We start from the raw sequence: 16231 nt of genomic DNA on the forward strand, positions 1-16231 counted from the left end.
TTTTTGGGGGGGGGGGAGGGGAGAGTTTAACCTGCAATAGACTAGCCATGGAAACTGGGGTAAGCTCTTGCTTGCACTGATTGGGCCATCAATGTTTACTTAATGTTTTAACTCTAAATAATTTCATTAAGATGGACAAAATTAACTGACAAACTTTATTTATCTGCATACAAATATACAAATTTTGTTCCTTAATGTTCTCCATGGAATAATTTTTTAAAAAAAATTTCAATAGCCTACCTAAATAATTACACTCTGTAAGCTTTAACATGCTCTAAGTGGTTTTGTACACAAGTCAGTAAACTACTGTGAAATAATTGATGTGGTATATCAAGGCAATTCACACCCTACTTTGTGCCTCTTTCAAAAGAGGAAGTTTAAATGTTGTAGAAAGTTTGATGCAAAACAAAATTACCTATTATGATAATTACACTTCTGAAGAACCTTGAAAAAAAAAAATACTGTCCTGTCATGATACTTACACTAAAAAATACAACAGTTTTATGATGTAGTCAGACTACGGCTCAACCAGAAATCCACGTAATATACTTAAAATATTTCACATCATTAAGTCTTCATCCCTCTTCAAAAATAATTCTCAAAAGAAAAAAAAAACTGGTTGTTTTAAGTCAAGTGACACTTTAAAAAAAACTCACCTTGTAAAACTGTTGGCCATTTGGCAAATTCACCATTTGACTCCCAAAATCTAATAACAAACTCTAATTTACAGCTCATTTTTATTTCTTGGTAAATAAGCTGAGAATTTGGTGCCTTATCCAGTGAGTTCCTACTTTTCCTTCTATCTTTGTCATTCAAAAATGATTTGTCACACACACAAAATTTCTTAAGATAAGGAACATATGACCAGCCCTTCAGAAGCAATGAAAAACCTAATCTTTTTAAAATTCGGAAATAGTCTTCAGGGCTCAACACCAACGGTAGCCAACTAGCCACAGACTAGTAGAAATTCAGTTTTGGCTAGTGGTTTTCAATTTCCACTAGCCAGTTTTGCTAGTAAACAAACTGAAATTGTTGTAACATTTAAGTTGTCACTAGCCACTTGGCTAGTAATTTGAAAAGTTAGTGTCGAGCCCTGGTCTTATGTCTATTACAAATGTGGTTTTGTTTTTATAAAAAAAAGTTATAAGAAATAAAAATGTAGGCTACAGGTACACACTTAGCAAATGGTCAGTCCAACTTTACATTTGTTACTTTTGAAGGTTTCTTTAAAAATATGTACAAATATTAAAAAGGGTAGACACACAAAAGAACACCTGATGGTAAAATAGTTGGAAGATTCCTAACTGGGATCAAAATGCAAAATGGACCAAACAAGATTTTAGTTCACTTCATTGTCTGAACAACTCTAAGAATCCTGAGTTAAAAGTACTAATGGTAGAGATTGCATTGTCAATATCATTTTGGTGAACATCCGTCTCTATCCCAAAGTTTTTTTGTGACCTATGCCACATTTTAGTAAATTACCTGATTGTTACTGCTTGCAATTCCAGGAGCTAAGTATCAATTGTTCACACTATTTGCTATACATTTCTTATAATATTAGATCTAAGTCTCCTGGTGCTAAATTAAGCAGTGTTGCCTACTTGATGTTTACTTGATTCTTGATGTTAATTTTCTGCTTGAAATTGTGAAGACAATTGCAAGAATTCATTTTTGATCACTGCTGGGGGTAATAGAGCTAACATCACAAGGAGAGCGTGACAATTACCAAATGATATTCTCATTGTGAAACCCTAAGAAAGCATTCTAGAGATAAAGTAGAGCATGAATAAAGTTCAAAGTAGACCTACTTTGCTTCAATCTATCATTATGACAGAGTCTAAGGCAGGTTTTTTTGTGCTGCTTGGCGGGGTAAGGGGTTTAAAGGATTCAAGGTTTGGAGATCTTGACCTGTTTTCTGTTGTTTCTCTAACAAGAGTGCTTTGAAGAGCTTGAGCTTTATCCTGAAAAGTAAATATGTCATTTTAATTAAAATTCTATGTTGGAAATTTAGGAGACTGTCTGTAAAAGGTGTGACAGTTTATGGTATTTGCTTGATTATAGAAGTTGAAGAGTTCTTGCATCCACATTGTTATTAAATTTGAATTTGGCCAAAACTTTGCAATTATTTTATTTTAAATAATTAATAAAGGAAGCTACTTAAAAGGTAAAAGTATGAGTGAAAGTGGCATGGTGTCTCAGCAAACTGAACTTTGGATCACGATATCAAAGTATATGCCCTTTAGACTAGCAAAGGTAGTATGGTAGTCCCACCCACTTCGTTGTTTGGTGACTGGGATGATCTGCAGCAACAGTATAGACAACTAGGATCCTAATAATTTTCATTTAACCCTCTGCACCTCAACATCAGTATGCATATTCTCCATACTGTACTCTATACACTTCCTGAGGTGGTGACAAGGAGAATTTGTATAACAATCAAGGTCTGTTGGTGATCATTTCCTCTATTCTCTTAGCTTTCAAGTTTGATTTGGGGGTGATGTAGTGGGGAGAAATTTAATAATAATCACTCTTGGGGTTTAAGAGTTAAGCCAGTTGTACAGGTATGAACAAGTACAATATTTAATATATATTTAACAATTATTCCACAAGCGCGCGTCGGATATGAGATGATAGATAGCCAACGAGGCGCGTAGCGCCGAGTTGGCTATAATCATCTCATATCCAACAAGCGCGAGTGGAATAATTGTTTTATTAAAAACGTTAAATTAAATTATTAAATTTTATTAAATTTTTAGCTCCCTTTTAATTTTAAGCTGACACGTACGCTTGCCATATTTGTAGATTATGGTATATTGGCTGATATACCATAATGGCTAAGCCAATAAAAAGTCTTGAATTGCATTATCCAATGATCTAGTTTTTAATAAATATATATATATTTTTTTAAAGTTTTCACTTACAAGTAATGCTATGTCTACTGCATGAGTTTGGATGTTGTGAGCATCTTCGCGTTGAACTTGCTCAAAACTTTTTGTAGTTGCCACTCCTTTCTCCATAATGACATGGGCAAAAGATGTCATCCAGTGAATACATGGGTGAAGTTCCTCTGGTGAATGTCCTGGAATTCAGTGTAAAATTACTTTCGTTACTAGCATAGCATAATAATAATAATAATAATTGACCTTTCTAATGTGCTCTGGCAATGGCCACAAAGTCACACTGTTGCTTACACTTCTCAGTGCCTCACTTTAAGTAGTTAAAAGTTCATAAAGGTTTTCATTAAGAAATTGCAGGAAAATGGTTTGAAATAACAATAGAACACTCTTTTTGTGATAAAAAGGCTGAGGCTCAAAAGCATTCTCTGAACTCCAATGCCTGATTGACCTGCTGTCCATAGTCTGCCTCTTAAAGAACTGAGAAAAATTGCAGATCATGACTGTACATCACTAATATGTTATGTATTATTGCCAATACCTTTTTATGTGAAGGAATCATTCTTTTATAAATTCATTAACTTAACATAGGATGTTACTGATTATTAGTGTTTACAATTCTGATCTTTCTTGTTCCCTACCTGTGACTTAACATAGGATGTTACTGATTATTAGTGTTTTACAATTCTGATCTTTCTTGTTCCCTACCTGTGACTTAACATAGGATGTTACTGATTATTAGTGTTTTACAATTCTGATCTTTCTTGTTCCCTACCTGTGACTTCTTCAACATCAACAGGAAGCATGTGGTAGAGAGCTGACGCCACCAGAATACTGTAAGAGAACTGCAGTGAACCAACATCCAGGGTACACAGATCTAATAGCTAAACAAATGAATAAAATTATGAAAGCAGTCAATACTACTTAATCCCATTTTCAGTTGTTTAGCCGGGTGGGTACATTTCGCTGACCCCAGTCCATGGACTACCCATATGGACTACCCTAAATTAACTATCTTTAAAAAGACAGATCAACGATTGATGATCGTCATTTTGTTTTCTTAATGCCACTGGTCAGCTGTTCCTCTTTGTTCTTTATTCATTCATCACACGTGAAGGGTTGTGAGTAATTTGAATTTACAATCTTGTATCTTGTAAGCTTGGCTGTTACAGTTAGTTTTATAAACTTGGCTGTCCTCAAGAGGCAGGACATCGGCTTTTTTGATCTTTAGGTCCTTTGAACATAGTTATGTCTGGTTGCGACAAAAGGGTCACACTTGTCGCAAGCATGCAATGACAGATTTTATGTCCAATGTAAACACCAAAAGTGTTAGTGCAACCCCTGCCTTTCTTTGTCTGTAAGTGTAACTATTTCCTGTTATGTCAGCAGGAAATAGTTACATTCTAGGAAATATCTCTGGTCCCAGCTCTACAGTGTAGCTATCTTCACGGATATTGCGATATTCAGATGATTAGAGCATATTCAGATGATTAGTATATTGAAGCTTAAACTAAAGCCACACAACAACACCAACCATGCGTCAGTCAAGAGCGATCAAGCAGTCCAGGTAGATTCTCGAAGCATTTTTGTTTTCTCTTTAATAACAGCCATGGGAATATAGTGGGCGACAAATTGAGGTGGAGTTATTAGTTATTAAGTGACAGATCAGTTTATTTTTAACAGGTTGTCGCAACTTGAATGTGTCTGGTACAAAAGAGAATGAAGTCCCTCTTTTTGCTCGATTCGCTTCTGTGAAGGTAGGTAATTTAGGGTAGTCCATAAGGGTAGTCCATGGACTGACTGGGGGTCAGCGAAATGTACCCACCTGGTTTAACCTGTTATGAGCATACACTCTGCTCATTGCTGGTATTTTTCCTACACTGTATCTCCAACAGGGCTCGCAAAATATCACACAACTTGCTTAACATGGACTGATTTTGATACCTGTGCAACTACAGTCTCCCTAACCTGACAACAGTCAACTGATAAGTTCATTTTGGTTTAGGATTTGGGTAGGTGTGCAGTTTCTAGGATACATTTAATATTTGAGCAAATTATAAGTTATACCATCAACTAAGACATAAATGCATCCATGTTCACATGCACAGATACATAAAATAAAGAAAAGGTTAAAGACTGAGAAGCAACCAATAACACACTGAATAGAAAATAAATATTCAAGAAAAGACCTACTTGTGCAACTTGAACAAATCTTGGTTGTGAATAGCTAGGGATGTTGAAGTTTGATGTTTTGATGTTTTTACTTGTTAAGCTAGACAACTGTGAATAAATATTTAACCATGAATTGACAGTGATTGGTGTTAAATTCCAACATAACCCCTGTGGACAAAAAAACAAATATATAAGTGAAAAGTGTGTTTACCAAGTACATGCAAATAACAAATGAAACATATCATGGTATGCCACAAGAAAGTGTTGAAATCAATATCCGTATCTGAGCAACTGTGTACCCACCCCTCCCCCTCCACCCAACAACAGCTGTACCCACCCGTCCCCCCCACCCAACAACAGTCGACCGATAACAAGTTAGGGTTAATTTGGTGTTAGGGAAGGGGTGGGTGCACTGTTGCAAACAAACTGACATTGATCCAATTGAAGTATTTGTATAGATATATGTAATTTATTATAATTATAATATGGGGTATAGTTAATATGGGGATTAAGTTCCTCCCTCCATAGCCCAATTGTAATGTAATGTAATATAATGTGAATTACGATTACGATTACAAAAAAGCTGTTCTATAATGCCATAGAAAATAAAGCGAACAATTCTTAAATTAGAAAGTATTTCAAAAGTGAAATGTTTTGAGCTAAGTGTTTTTGACCACATTAAAAAGGGTCACCAGCTTACCTAACTATTAATTGGCCGTTATATCTTCTGTGAAATGGTATAGATATAATATAACCAGAGAAGCATTCCTTACAAGAATTTTGCCACATTACAATCATTTAGTTACCTTTAACATGAGTAGTTCTTCATCTAGGATCTCATTTTCTGTACAGGCACCATCAGTGACATAGGCAAACTCGCTTATTTTGGGAGGGTAAATTTCCTGTTAATAATTGAAACAGACAAATGAATTACATTTAATCTACTTTAACAGGCTCAAATTAAATCAAAACAATGTAATGAGTTAACCAACCATATTTCATGACATTTTTTGCACCAACTATATCAGGGAAATTTAATTATTGTTCTGATTTTTTCCTTTATTTTAGAAATGTGAGAGAAGTGCTAGCAGGGGTTTCTGGGGTTAGCTATTGATTGTTAACCAAATTCTCCTTGTCAGCACCTCAGGAAATGTATAGAGAACAGTATGGAGAATATGCATATTGATGTTGGGTGTAAAGGGTTAATGTCAGTCTTCAGCTTGGATCAACATGAGTACCTTGGTGTAGTTGATGAGATCTTCAATGTTTAAGTGGGACCCTAAATACTCTACAGGTGCAAAGAAAAGGTGCAATTTCACCTATTAGCCAACAAAAAATCATGGTTCGTACAACTTCAGACTGACAAAATTCAAGGACTTTTCAAGGACAAAAAATGATTTTCAAGGACTAAGTTTAATTCATAAATCTAAACCATTTACGATTGAATACATATTTGCCCCTTGCTCAACTAAATTGAAAACATAGGGAAATGAAAAATCGATCGACCAAAACATAGCCAAAGCACTACATGTTTACATTGCCCCTTAAAACAAAAGCACATGGTGGACTACCACACATCAGAGGCCTTGCGCATGAAATTGAGGCCCACATCCAACTTTGGTTCATGTACTACTCACGTTTTATACCGACCATTTTCACTTTTTGGTAGTTACTACTCTTAATAACTGGTATAAAGTAATTTTCCATAGCAAAATCGTTTAATTTATCAGAAAAGCGATAAGATGCACAGAAGTTGCCAAATTTCAAGGAATTTTCATGACCTACTAAAGAAATCAAGTACTTTTCAAGGACTTAATCAAATACAAGGACTTTTCAAGACGACCGTTAAAATTCAAGACCTTTTCAAGATTGTACGAACCATGAAAAACACAGATCTTCCTGAAAATATCCCTTATTTGCCAGACTCACAAGTAGTCATTACCAAAAAAATTTACTTCTTTGACTTCAATTCTTACCTCCATCTTAGCAGCAATAAACAAAGCTGTTGTTCCAACAAGTTGTAGTCTCTGCTTAGCAATGTCATGTTTAACTGACAGGTATCTATCCACAAAGTCCACTGCTAAATAATATGTTTCCCTGTGCAGTCTATAAACTTCACAAACCTAATCAGAAGGAGAATATATTAAGAATGTCAGAAGGATGTTCAGTACAATTTTAGTCTAGTTTGAATCAAATCTCTTAGTTGTATGACTTTAGAAAAACAATCCATTCCTCAACCCTTATCAGGTATTTTTACATTAAGCACACACCCCTCCCACCTTTATACATTTCATTTTTTTCCTCAATCTTTGCAAAGGAGACTACTTTAATGGTATGGTGAGACATCCTCTAAACCATCACCTAACACCTATGTACAATAATAAAGGCTGATAGTTTCTAAAGAAACTGTTTGGGGCTGCGTTGGTAGGGGTAACGAAATAATCTGAATATATCAACCTATGTACAATATCTATGCAAAGGAAAAGGATAGTGTCAAATGCATTTACCTCTGTTAGCCATTCCAGCAGAATTGCCCGCATTCTTGGCTGGATAAATTTATGTTTTCTAAAATACAGAGGGTCTCTAGAATACTTTCTCTCTTTCTCAAGCATTATTGCCCACACTTCTTTGGGATCTGCCCAATCAAGCTCAGGAAGAGGCATAACACTCTTAACAACTGGTATAAAGTAATTGCTGAAGGTGAAACTACTAGATTTTCCAAAGTCAGGGAGAGAATTGCTTGCTGTGTGTTCTTTCAACGCCTTTGACTGTCGTTGACTTCTTGTTTCAATCCTTGAAAATCCACTAATGCTTCCCTCAGTATTACAAAATGGTTGCACAGACATCTGGGTTTTCTAAAACATAGCAATAATGGTAACAGATAAGTTTACCAGTCATTTCAAAGGTAAATGAATGCACACATGATATTTGTGATGTATTAAACATCAGGAGCCAATTATTGGCTGCACATCATCTAATAATTGATGACATCTTCAGACAAAATAGTATTTGAAACCTGTGAAATATTTTTGCTCAAAAATATAGGTGGAAATCTATATTTCCAAAATTCACACTTACTCATGAACCCTTAGACAAAAACTGTAGGAAACTGGCAGGGGTAGGATAAGGCAACTAAGTGTATTTTGAAACATTAAAGGAGTGAGAAAACATACAATTCTTTAAAACTGTAGACACAGCAAAACGACTGGTATTGCTAACAAATAGTGCTGATTTAATTACTAATTCACCCTTATATTTACAATATCTCAATACCAAAATGAAAGGCTGAATAGCTAACAAACTAAACAAAAACACTGCAATTGTATGCCATTATGAACTATTTCTGGCTCATTGAGAATGATGACATGAAAAAGAATTTAGGTCCTCCTCACACTGATACAAATTTTCAAACATAAAGATGGCTACTAAAGATGACAGAGAGACCCTGTAGGGTTAAAGTCTAAAATAAAAATTGAAAAGAGTAGCATATGTGGGCCAGGTAGTTCTCCATTTACTCTGGTTCAAACAATTGCGCCCTTTAAAAGAGACGTGATTTATAATTCTTTTCTAGATTACCTCCAAACTGTCACAGGTGATTTGCATGGAACACTATTAGGTTTATACAGCTGTGAAGCAGAGTTTTAAGCTGTGTTTTTGTTACCCATATCATATTTAAGCAAATTAACTGGAAGACTCTTTGGTTTATCTAAGTACACCAAATAAAACTGAATTATTCTTCCCTTGCAGCCAAAGTAAACACTAATTTTTTTTTCAACTTGGGTAAGTTGCTTGAAATAAAATGTTGATTGTTTTTCTTTTCATGTCAGGTAAGTAATATCATTATAAAGAATCTAGAGGAACAGATGGTAGAAATCTACCCCCAGACACTAAGAGAGGGACACTTAAATTAAGGTATTAAACACCAGTCTACAGAGATTTCCTTAAAATCCATCCTAGATTTCTTGACATTTAATCTTCAATATCGACTTGTTTTCTCAGTATGTTGAATATTTTTTCATTTGACCTTTCATTTTTAAGGGTAACTCCTACCAAGGTAACTTGTCTTCAAGCCAGTTAGTTATGTTTTGTTGGGCAATTAAGCAAACATGACCAAGAAAACAAAGCAACAATGGTATTTACTTTTTACTCTGAAATATTTCACACTAAAAATTAAATGTGGATGAACAATTGTGTTTGTCAATTGATTAGATTTCTGTGATCTCTTTATCTGAAAATTCCAATAAGAATTAAGAATTTAATTTGGAGTCAACTATGAAACACAATCTTAATTCGCTTCTGCTCGCATTTTTTTTTAATATTTACCTACAGAGACACATTTTAAATTTCATTTCATAGCTAGTTTAGGCATTTTTTTTTTTTTTAACAAAATACAAATACAAGGCTTCAAACAAGCCAAACAGGATGCCATAATGTGACCAAGAGAATCAAGGGATAATTAATTTAGTTAAGATTTACCTGTGAATTTCTCATATTATTTACATTTTCGCCCAGTGTGCTCAGAGCTTAAAATAATAGATAATAATAAGGTCAACATGAGGTCATCTTCCAAATCAAAAATTATGCAAAGTAACAGAGCACTTTCCAAAAGAGAAGTGCACGGCCTTTGAGCAACATATTAAAATCTTCTGAATATCTAACATGTTATGTACTCTTACAATGGGAAACTGTTATATAACTGAAATGAATATCATAGTATTTATGGAATATAACAGAATTTCATAATACAAAACCAGATTAAGAACAAATAATACAAACATTGGTTGTCCTCCACAACAAACAGAAGGCTGTTATTATTTTTGAAGCAACCGTGATACTTAAAGTAAACAACCCATCATGGAAAAAAAAGAAATGTACTGTTAAGTTTTTCAAAAATATTACACCAGTTCATGTGGCAACCACAAAATTTCAAGAATTTGCCATTTAATATTAGAATAAAAATTCATTGCTCTGTTGCTTTGGCAGAAATTCAAAAACACCACAAGAGAAATGAGAACTTTTCATTTAATATCTAATAAATTTTGCAGTTAAACTCCTTTTACCCACGAGGTGAAATTAATATCGCTTAAATTAGATAATTAAAAGTGGAACAAATAGTCATGCCCATGCAATTCTGGTATTTTAATGGCAAAGGAAATTATCTCCTTAGAAAAACGAATAATTACAAATATCTATGTAGCATGAAGTTAGGATGAACCTGTTTAAGCCGCGACAAGAATAGGTGAGCGATCATGCAAGGGATTTTCTACGTATACACGACTGTTGATTTTTAAACTATGTTGTACAGAATAGAATGGAGCACGTTATGTTAGAGGGACGTTTAGTCAGAACCACCAGTTCAGATAAATTGGTCACTGGTTACACACCAATTCTTAATCACAAATAGCTGTGCTTTTGGCACAATCTGTTAATACTGCCACCAGTTACAGAGCGAGGGGGTAAACGAACCACGCCAGTGGTAGTAATTAGAGAAACTCAAATAAAAATTCCGACTCCCCCGGAATGTCGATCCCTTGAATCATTTTTGTTTCTTTTTCACGAAAATACCTTTATTTCCGACGTATTTGCATCTAGGGGTTCGACAGCAAAATAGAAAGAATGAAATATCTACTCCATCGAGACTCAGTACTTCGCCATTTTTGGATGAGCTGTTCACGGCTTATTGGGGGAATGCAATTGTCGAAATTTTCCCGATCTTCGCATACCGCCCCAAAGATTAAATAAGCTGGTAAAGGTCCCTTTCTTATTCAACCAATACGAACTGTAGGCTCAGAGAAAAATTATTTCAAAGCAAACATCTCGATCATGCAGAACAATGACTGTCCAAAATGGCGGGAGGGTTTCGTCCATGGCGGGAAAGCAAAACATAGTCTTACCTTCTCTTGAAGTGCCGCTCTCGTCCGCTTGCTTACAGCTCCTCTGGAACAAGAAGCCTTCTAAAAGTGAACGAAAGCTTCGTCAAATCTTTGGTACGCACAAAATCAGAGAAAAACATTTCATACTTGCCCTCCTCTTTCGTGTTTTCGCTTCTTCGACGGAATCCAATCTCAAATGGCAGAGGTCTTTGGCTGCACTGTCACTAGAAATATAATTGTTACCAGCTATGTAAGAACTTAAAAGTTATCATGAGTTGTGGAAATACACGTTCTGGACAAGAACACTCCCAGATTTGAAAAATTAGTTGCCCAAGGGCAAAGCAAGAAGTCAGTTTGATTTGCCTGTTAATATAGCAAACACTGAGTGGAGAGTTTATGATCCACTTGCTTTCATAAAATAAACAATCGCTGCTGTTTTACGATCCTAACCTTCCAATTGCCATTTACTAAATCAATCGAAAAGCGGACTGAACGATGCAGTGGGAGAGGAATACAAATTATGTTTATGCTTTCTACAGATGTGCCGTTTGATCAATCAATCGAGACCTTTGCGCGTCCAGGTCTCCTATCGGTATGAATGAATGACTTTTGCGCGAATATTCTCTGTGCACGTTCTCCACGTGCCCTTTTGAACAAATTACCCGCCATAATTTGAACCAATCAGGTCACGCATAACAAACCCCAGGGACTAAGGTCACGCTTTTCCATAAGCCTGCTCTAGGCCTCGGCAACGAAAATAGCTAAAGGGGCCAGCTGAAAGAAAAGAAATAAAATAAAAAGGTTTGAGAACTATTAGAGCTAGAAACGAAAGTGAAGGCATTCAGAGCTTTCACAAGTCCTGGCTTGGTTTTATTGACCTATTGCGTGCACATACACAAGTAACCCGAAAATTACGTTTAAATTGCGGAAATTCAATGTTCTCCAATCTTGATCTTCTTTGGGTCACAAACGCCAAGAATAAGGAAGGATGAACTTCAGTTTTGGATGATGAAATTGCTGTTTGAATATTTAAAACGGTGCTAGGGACCCCCGCTTTTTGAATGTTAATTACATTACATAAAAAGTAAACACAAGATTGACGTCCCTAATGCATGGCAGTTACTAATCAATCACACGGTTGACTGAGGCTAAGAGAAACTCGTGTTTTGAAGAAAACAAACTATGCAAGCTTTTGTTTAAAAATAATGGTTAAAAAATTCCTAACTTTAAAACGATTAGTACTCAGAAGTAGGTGCAGAAGTGTGATGTCGCTCGATGCGGTGAAGACGAAACCATACCCGGCATCATGGAACCATAATTCTTGGCTTAAATCGGATTAAATTTACTTACGATTTAATAGGGAATTAAATGAATTTCGGTTTTATAAGTTTTCCGCATATTGCGCACTATCGCGTATTGCGCCATCGTTGGCTAATCTTTCTCAATTTAGATTCAATTTGTGTACCAATCTTCTTATTCAAGTGACACCGTGAAGACTGCGGCTGTACAGATAAACTGTCCGTGACAAAGGAAGAAACTACGATATTCACGTATCGCTACAACTGCTGATAGAATATTTAATTCTGCCAAAAGAGACGCTGGTTGAAAGTGAAGAGGAGTGATAGTGTAATATTTATCGAACTGCGCCTCACTTTCTCTTTGTGCCGACCTGCAGAGCAATGATGACATTTTGCCACATCATCACAAATGCTGTTTACTCGTATCTATTTACATTTTTCTATGAGGCAACCCTGAGCCCTTTGGTCGAGCCATACCGTGCAGAAAGGGGGCCACATCAGCTGTTCATGGCTGTTAACGTGGTGGCAGTTGTTTTATCATCCTTTGCTTGATTTGTCCTCTTTTCTCTGCTTTCTTTTTTTTTTTTTTTTGCGTAGTGTGTACTTCCAGTTTCGCTGCGTTTACTGGTTGGTGCCCCTTCTGTGGTTTCAATTTACTATCCTTCCTTTTCAAACTCTGATAAGAGGGGCGACGTGAAACCTCGATAAAGGCCAGTAATCCTCACAAAAAGTTATGCCGGCCGGCACGAACATGACTTTCAGGTTTAAACACTCGGATAAATACCCAAGTAGGAGTCAAATACTGTTCTAAACGGATGTTATTGTCTCAGGAGGTTCTAGAGGAAATTTTAAGCATGGATAATCTGAATTGTTTTGTTGTCTCAATGTTTGAGCCTGTTTTAAGGACAGGTTAAAGAGGTAGACATGTAAAACCTCACGTCCACGATACATTCCCCGTTCAAGCGTTAAATGGCCGTAGGGTGTGCTTGGCGTCGTGAAGGGACGCCTCTGGCGTGAAAAGTGTATTTGACACAATCCAATAAAACGTGATCATAAATCGCACAGCAATCAATGACAGGATGAATTTTCAAACTTAAACTCTTTTATCCTACGAAACGTAAAGCTCCTTGGTTAATTCTATGTAAGAGATAGAAAAGGAACACATTTTGGTTTGTTTCACGAAAAAGTGAACGAGAGATATGGAGACACGCCCATCTATTGTGTCTGTGGGGTCTTTTTGGGCACCACCCAGAGTATGCCTACACAGGTTGTCCGAGTTTGTACCAAGATAATTTATGGTATTCATCTACAGGCTAGTAATCGGGTGTTCGAATTAATGAAACGGTTCAACGAAAAAAAGAATTCGCACGAGTATACTGATGTGCAGTTAAAGAGTGAGTGGTTTAATTGTCATACTATCTAAGCATACCAATGACTAACCGGAAGCCCACCCAGGAAATAAGATTCGGAAAAGCTATCGAGCTAGAAGATTAGGTCTCTTTTCAATTATTTATGCCTCTTAATTTTCTTCATCTGTAGGTATAATTGATTTATAAAAAAAATTGTCCCTCGTAGTAATCGTGTTATCGTTTGCTTGTGCCTGCGTTGCAATCGGTTTTTCTGTTTGGACCAAGGCTAATGTCTACCCGTGTGCAAACCGTAGTTTTCCATTACAACTCTTAGCAGTCTTTTACCCAGACCTCCCACGGCGAAATGTGGCCGTACCTATACCCACAAAGGAGAGTTGTTTCCTTCTTACGCATTCAAAGCGATGCAGCGATCGAGATTTCAGATCCTTACTACTTATATAATCCCTTTTATGAACCTAGCTACTACGGACAATACGCGGGCTACCGAGTAATTTGTGGCCCAGGCAGCCACAGAAGGTTGACCAGGAAGCCGGGATTATCGAACGCACACTCTCACGTGGAGAATGAAGCGCACTCTGGTGCAGCTTTCCTTCACGGACTGTTGTCGTTAAATCATGAATAAGTGGCACGCGGGTAAGTCCCGCCGACTAGTCTACTACTAATTGTTGTACTTAGGGATGCGACGCCCTCGTGTCTGGACTTTCAGCAAGGTTGCCATCATTCCACTTATTAAATGCAAATAAGAGTCTCGACCTACAACGAGGTATACAAATTTGAGGCACTTTTTATTGCTCCAAAGGGGCGACAATGGTTAAGTTTTTTTACTCATGTACTTGCACTTCATTCCCTGCTCAATTAGACTTCTTTCAGGAAAACAGAAAAGTCGAAGTTTGCTTCTACAGAGACAAGGGAAAGCGCTAATGGAAGGCAGACAGCTGCAACATCGACAAAGAAGTACAAGATATCTTAAAGGTTTTACTGAAGTAAAATAAAATATTAATACCGACTAATACACAACCACTGATGCATATCACTCTGTCGACCGTGACCAGGATTAACAAAAATGCAGAAGGTGACACTCAGGAGGTAAAATATAGTTACAAGTATTAGATCTGGTCTTGTTTCCACCCTTGTAAATGCGCAAATGAAGACAGACCTTACCTAGTCGCCTCGATCTAAGCTTAGAGGAACTACTATTTTTCACATATATGCACACGATCCATAAAGCCTACATACCATTCGCCTCGACTGTTTACTTTTGTGTTCGTTACTCAGTTGTTCCCTACCTCAGTCGTATATTTCCATCTCACTTACTATTGGTCTCTTTACTGAAGCGACACTTGACCAAAACCCGATTCTCTTCCATTATATTTGTAAAGGTTTTGAGTACAGTGAAGTGCCGCAGACTTCATTTGAAGAACAAAACACTGAACAGCTCTAACTGTCATGTTAGGGATCTCCGCTGTGCGGTTGTGGGGCTCAACGGTTCACATGTTACTGTTGTGGCAAGCGGTTATTTTACCTTTTCAAGCATACTTTACGGTGGCCCAGAAGGCTCAACGCAAACAAAAAATATACTGCAGCAAATAAAAAATATACTGCAGCAAATAAAAATATACTGCAGCAAATAAAAAAAATCAAAACGCGAAGAAAAAAAGTACCGCAGCAAATAAAAAAAAGCAACGCAAACAAAAAATACTGCAGCAAATAAAATACGCAACGCAAACAAAAAAAAGAAAACGCAGACAAAAAAAATTGGAACGCAACGCCAAGGAAGACTGGGTAATAGTTCTTAGTTTCCCGCCAAAACAGCATGAACTGGAACTCGTTTGTGGTTATGGACGAAAGAGATATGCGTAGGATTATAGAAGATTACTTTCATCAAGGGTATGAAAATAAAGTTATTATCGAATTTTTAAAGGAGCAGCATGGTACTGTCATAAGTTCGCTGCAAAACATGGTTTCGGAAATGCGAACAAGCAAAGGATGGAACGAGTGTTGGCGGGAAACTAAGAACTATTACCCAGTCTTCCTTGGCGTTGCGTTCAAATTGTTTTGTTTGCGTTTTCTTTTTTTTTTTGTTTGCGTTGCATATTTTATTTGCTGCAGTATTTTTTGTTTGCGTTGCATTTTTTATTTGCTGCGGTACTTTTTTTCTTTGCGTTTTGATTTTTTTTATGTGCTGCAGTATATTTCTTATTTGCTGCAGTATATTTTTTATTTGCTGCAGTATAATTTTTTATTTGCTGCAGTATACTTTTTGTTTGCGTTGAGCCTTCTGGGCCACCGTAATACTTTTTTATTAGGTTATTCCAAGTCACGTTTTTTCAATTTGTAATGGTCGGCTTGTGTACACTTCGAAGAAACAAAGAACGAGTTGGCATAATCTTGCCTCTAATCAGTTGATTATTATGGCGCTCACGAGAAAGAAAACTCCACAACAACAACAACAAAAATAAGAAAGAAAGAATACTTATTAAGATAGAAGATTATGGAGCTAGATTTGTAAAAAGCATCAGAGTGAAGTTGACTATTGTTTAATACCGATTGCTCGAAAGGAAAAAAAAAAGTGGAATGTCTGGTTAAAGACGGAAACCAGCAGGGAGGGGAGGGAGTTGATT

The 16231-nt window shown here is 36.4% G+C and overlaps 1 protein-coding gene across 9 annotated transcripts; it reads right to left on the reverse strand.

Annotated features, from left to right (window-relative positions):
• Positions 1-141: 141 nt before the first annotated feature.
• Positions 142-16227, reverse strand: LOC111337022 (G1/S-specific cyclin-E). Of its 9 annotated transcripts, XM_088753876.1 has the most exons (11): positions 12718-14840; positions 11605-11716; positions 11094-11166; positions 10964-11023; positions 7577-7924; positions 7046-7192; positions 5876-5971; positions 5091-5237; positions 3673-3781; positions 2925-3082; positions 142-1964 (listed from the first exon to the last, which is right to left on the reverse strand). In XM_088753876.1, the coding sequence occupies exons 2-11, from the start codon at positions 11634-11636 to the stop codon at positions 1818-1820; spliced, it is 1317 nt and encodes a 438-aa protein (XP_088610002.1). In that variant the 5' UTR covers positions 11637-11716; positions 12718-14840; the 3' UTR covers positions 142-1817. The 9 variants fall into 9 exon arrangements, with proteins under 9 accessions (XP_088610002.1, XP_088610005.1, XP_088610006.1 ...); XM_088753879.1 differs by lacking the exons at positions 11605-11716; positions 12718-14840 and adding an exon at positions 14925-16227; XM_088753880.1 differs by lacking the exon at positions 11605-11716.
• Between the last annotated feature and the right edge of the window lie 4 nt (positions 16228-16231).

The sequence above is a fragment of the Stylophora pistillata genome, chromosome 3 (assembly GCF_964205215.1).
Source record: "Stylophora pistillata chromosome 3, jaStyPist1.2, whole genome shotgun sequence".
In the NCBI taxonomy this organism is placed as follows: Eukaryota; Metazoa; Cnidaria; class Anthozoa; order Scleractinia; family Pocilloporidae; genus Stylophora; species Stylophora pistillata.

Bases quoted from the DNA above. Each gene is read 5' to 3' on its own strand.
- LOC111337022 (XM_088753873.1), bottom strand. From the start codon at position 12,715: ATGGCTCGACCAAAGGGCTCAGGGTTGCCTCATAGAAAAAT. The intron at 11,024-11,093 runs GCAAGTATGAAA...GTTCACTTTTAG, and splicing joins CGAAAACACGAAAGAGGAGG to AAGGCTTCTTGTTCCAGAGG. The intron at 5,972-7,045 runs GTAAGAATTGAA...AATTATTAACAG, and splicing joins TTATTGCTGCTAAGATGGAG to GAAATTTACCCTCCCAAAAT.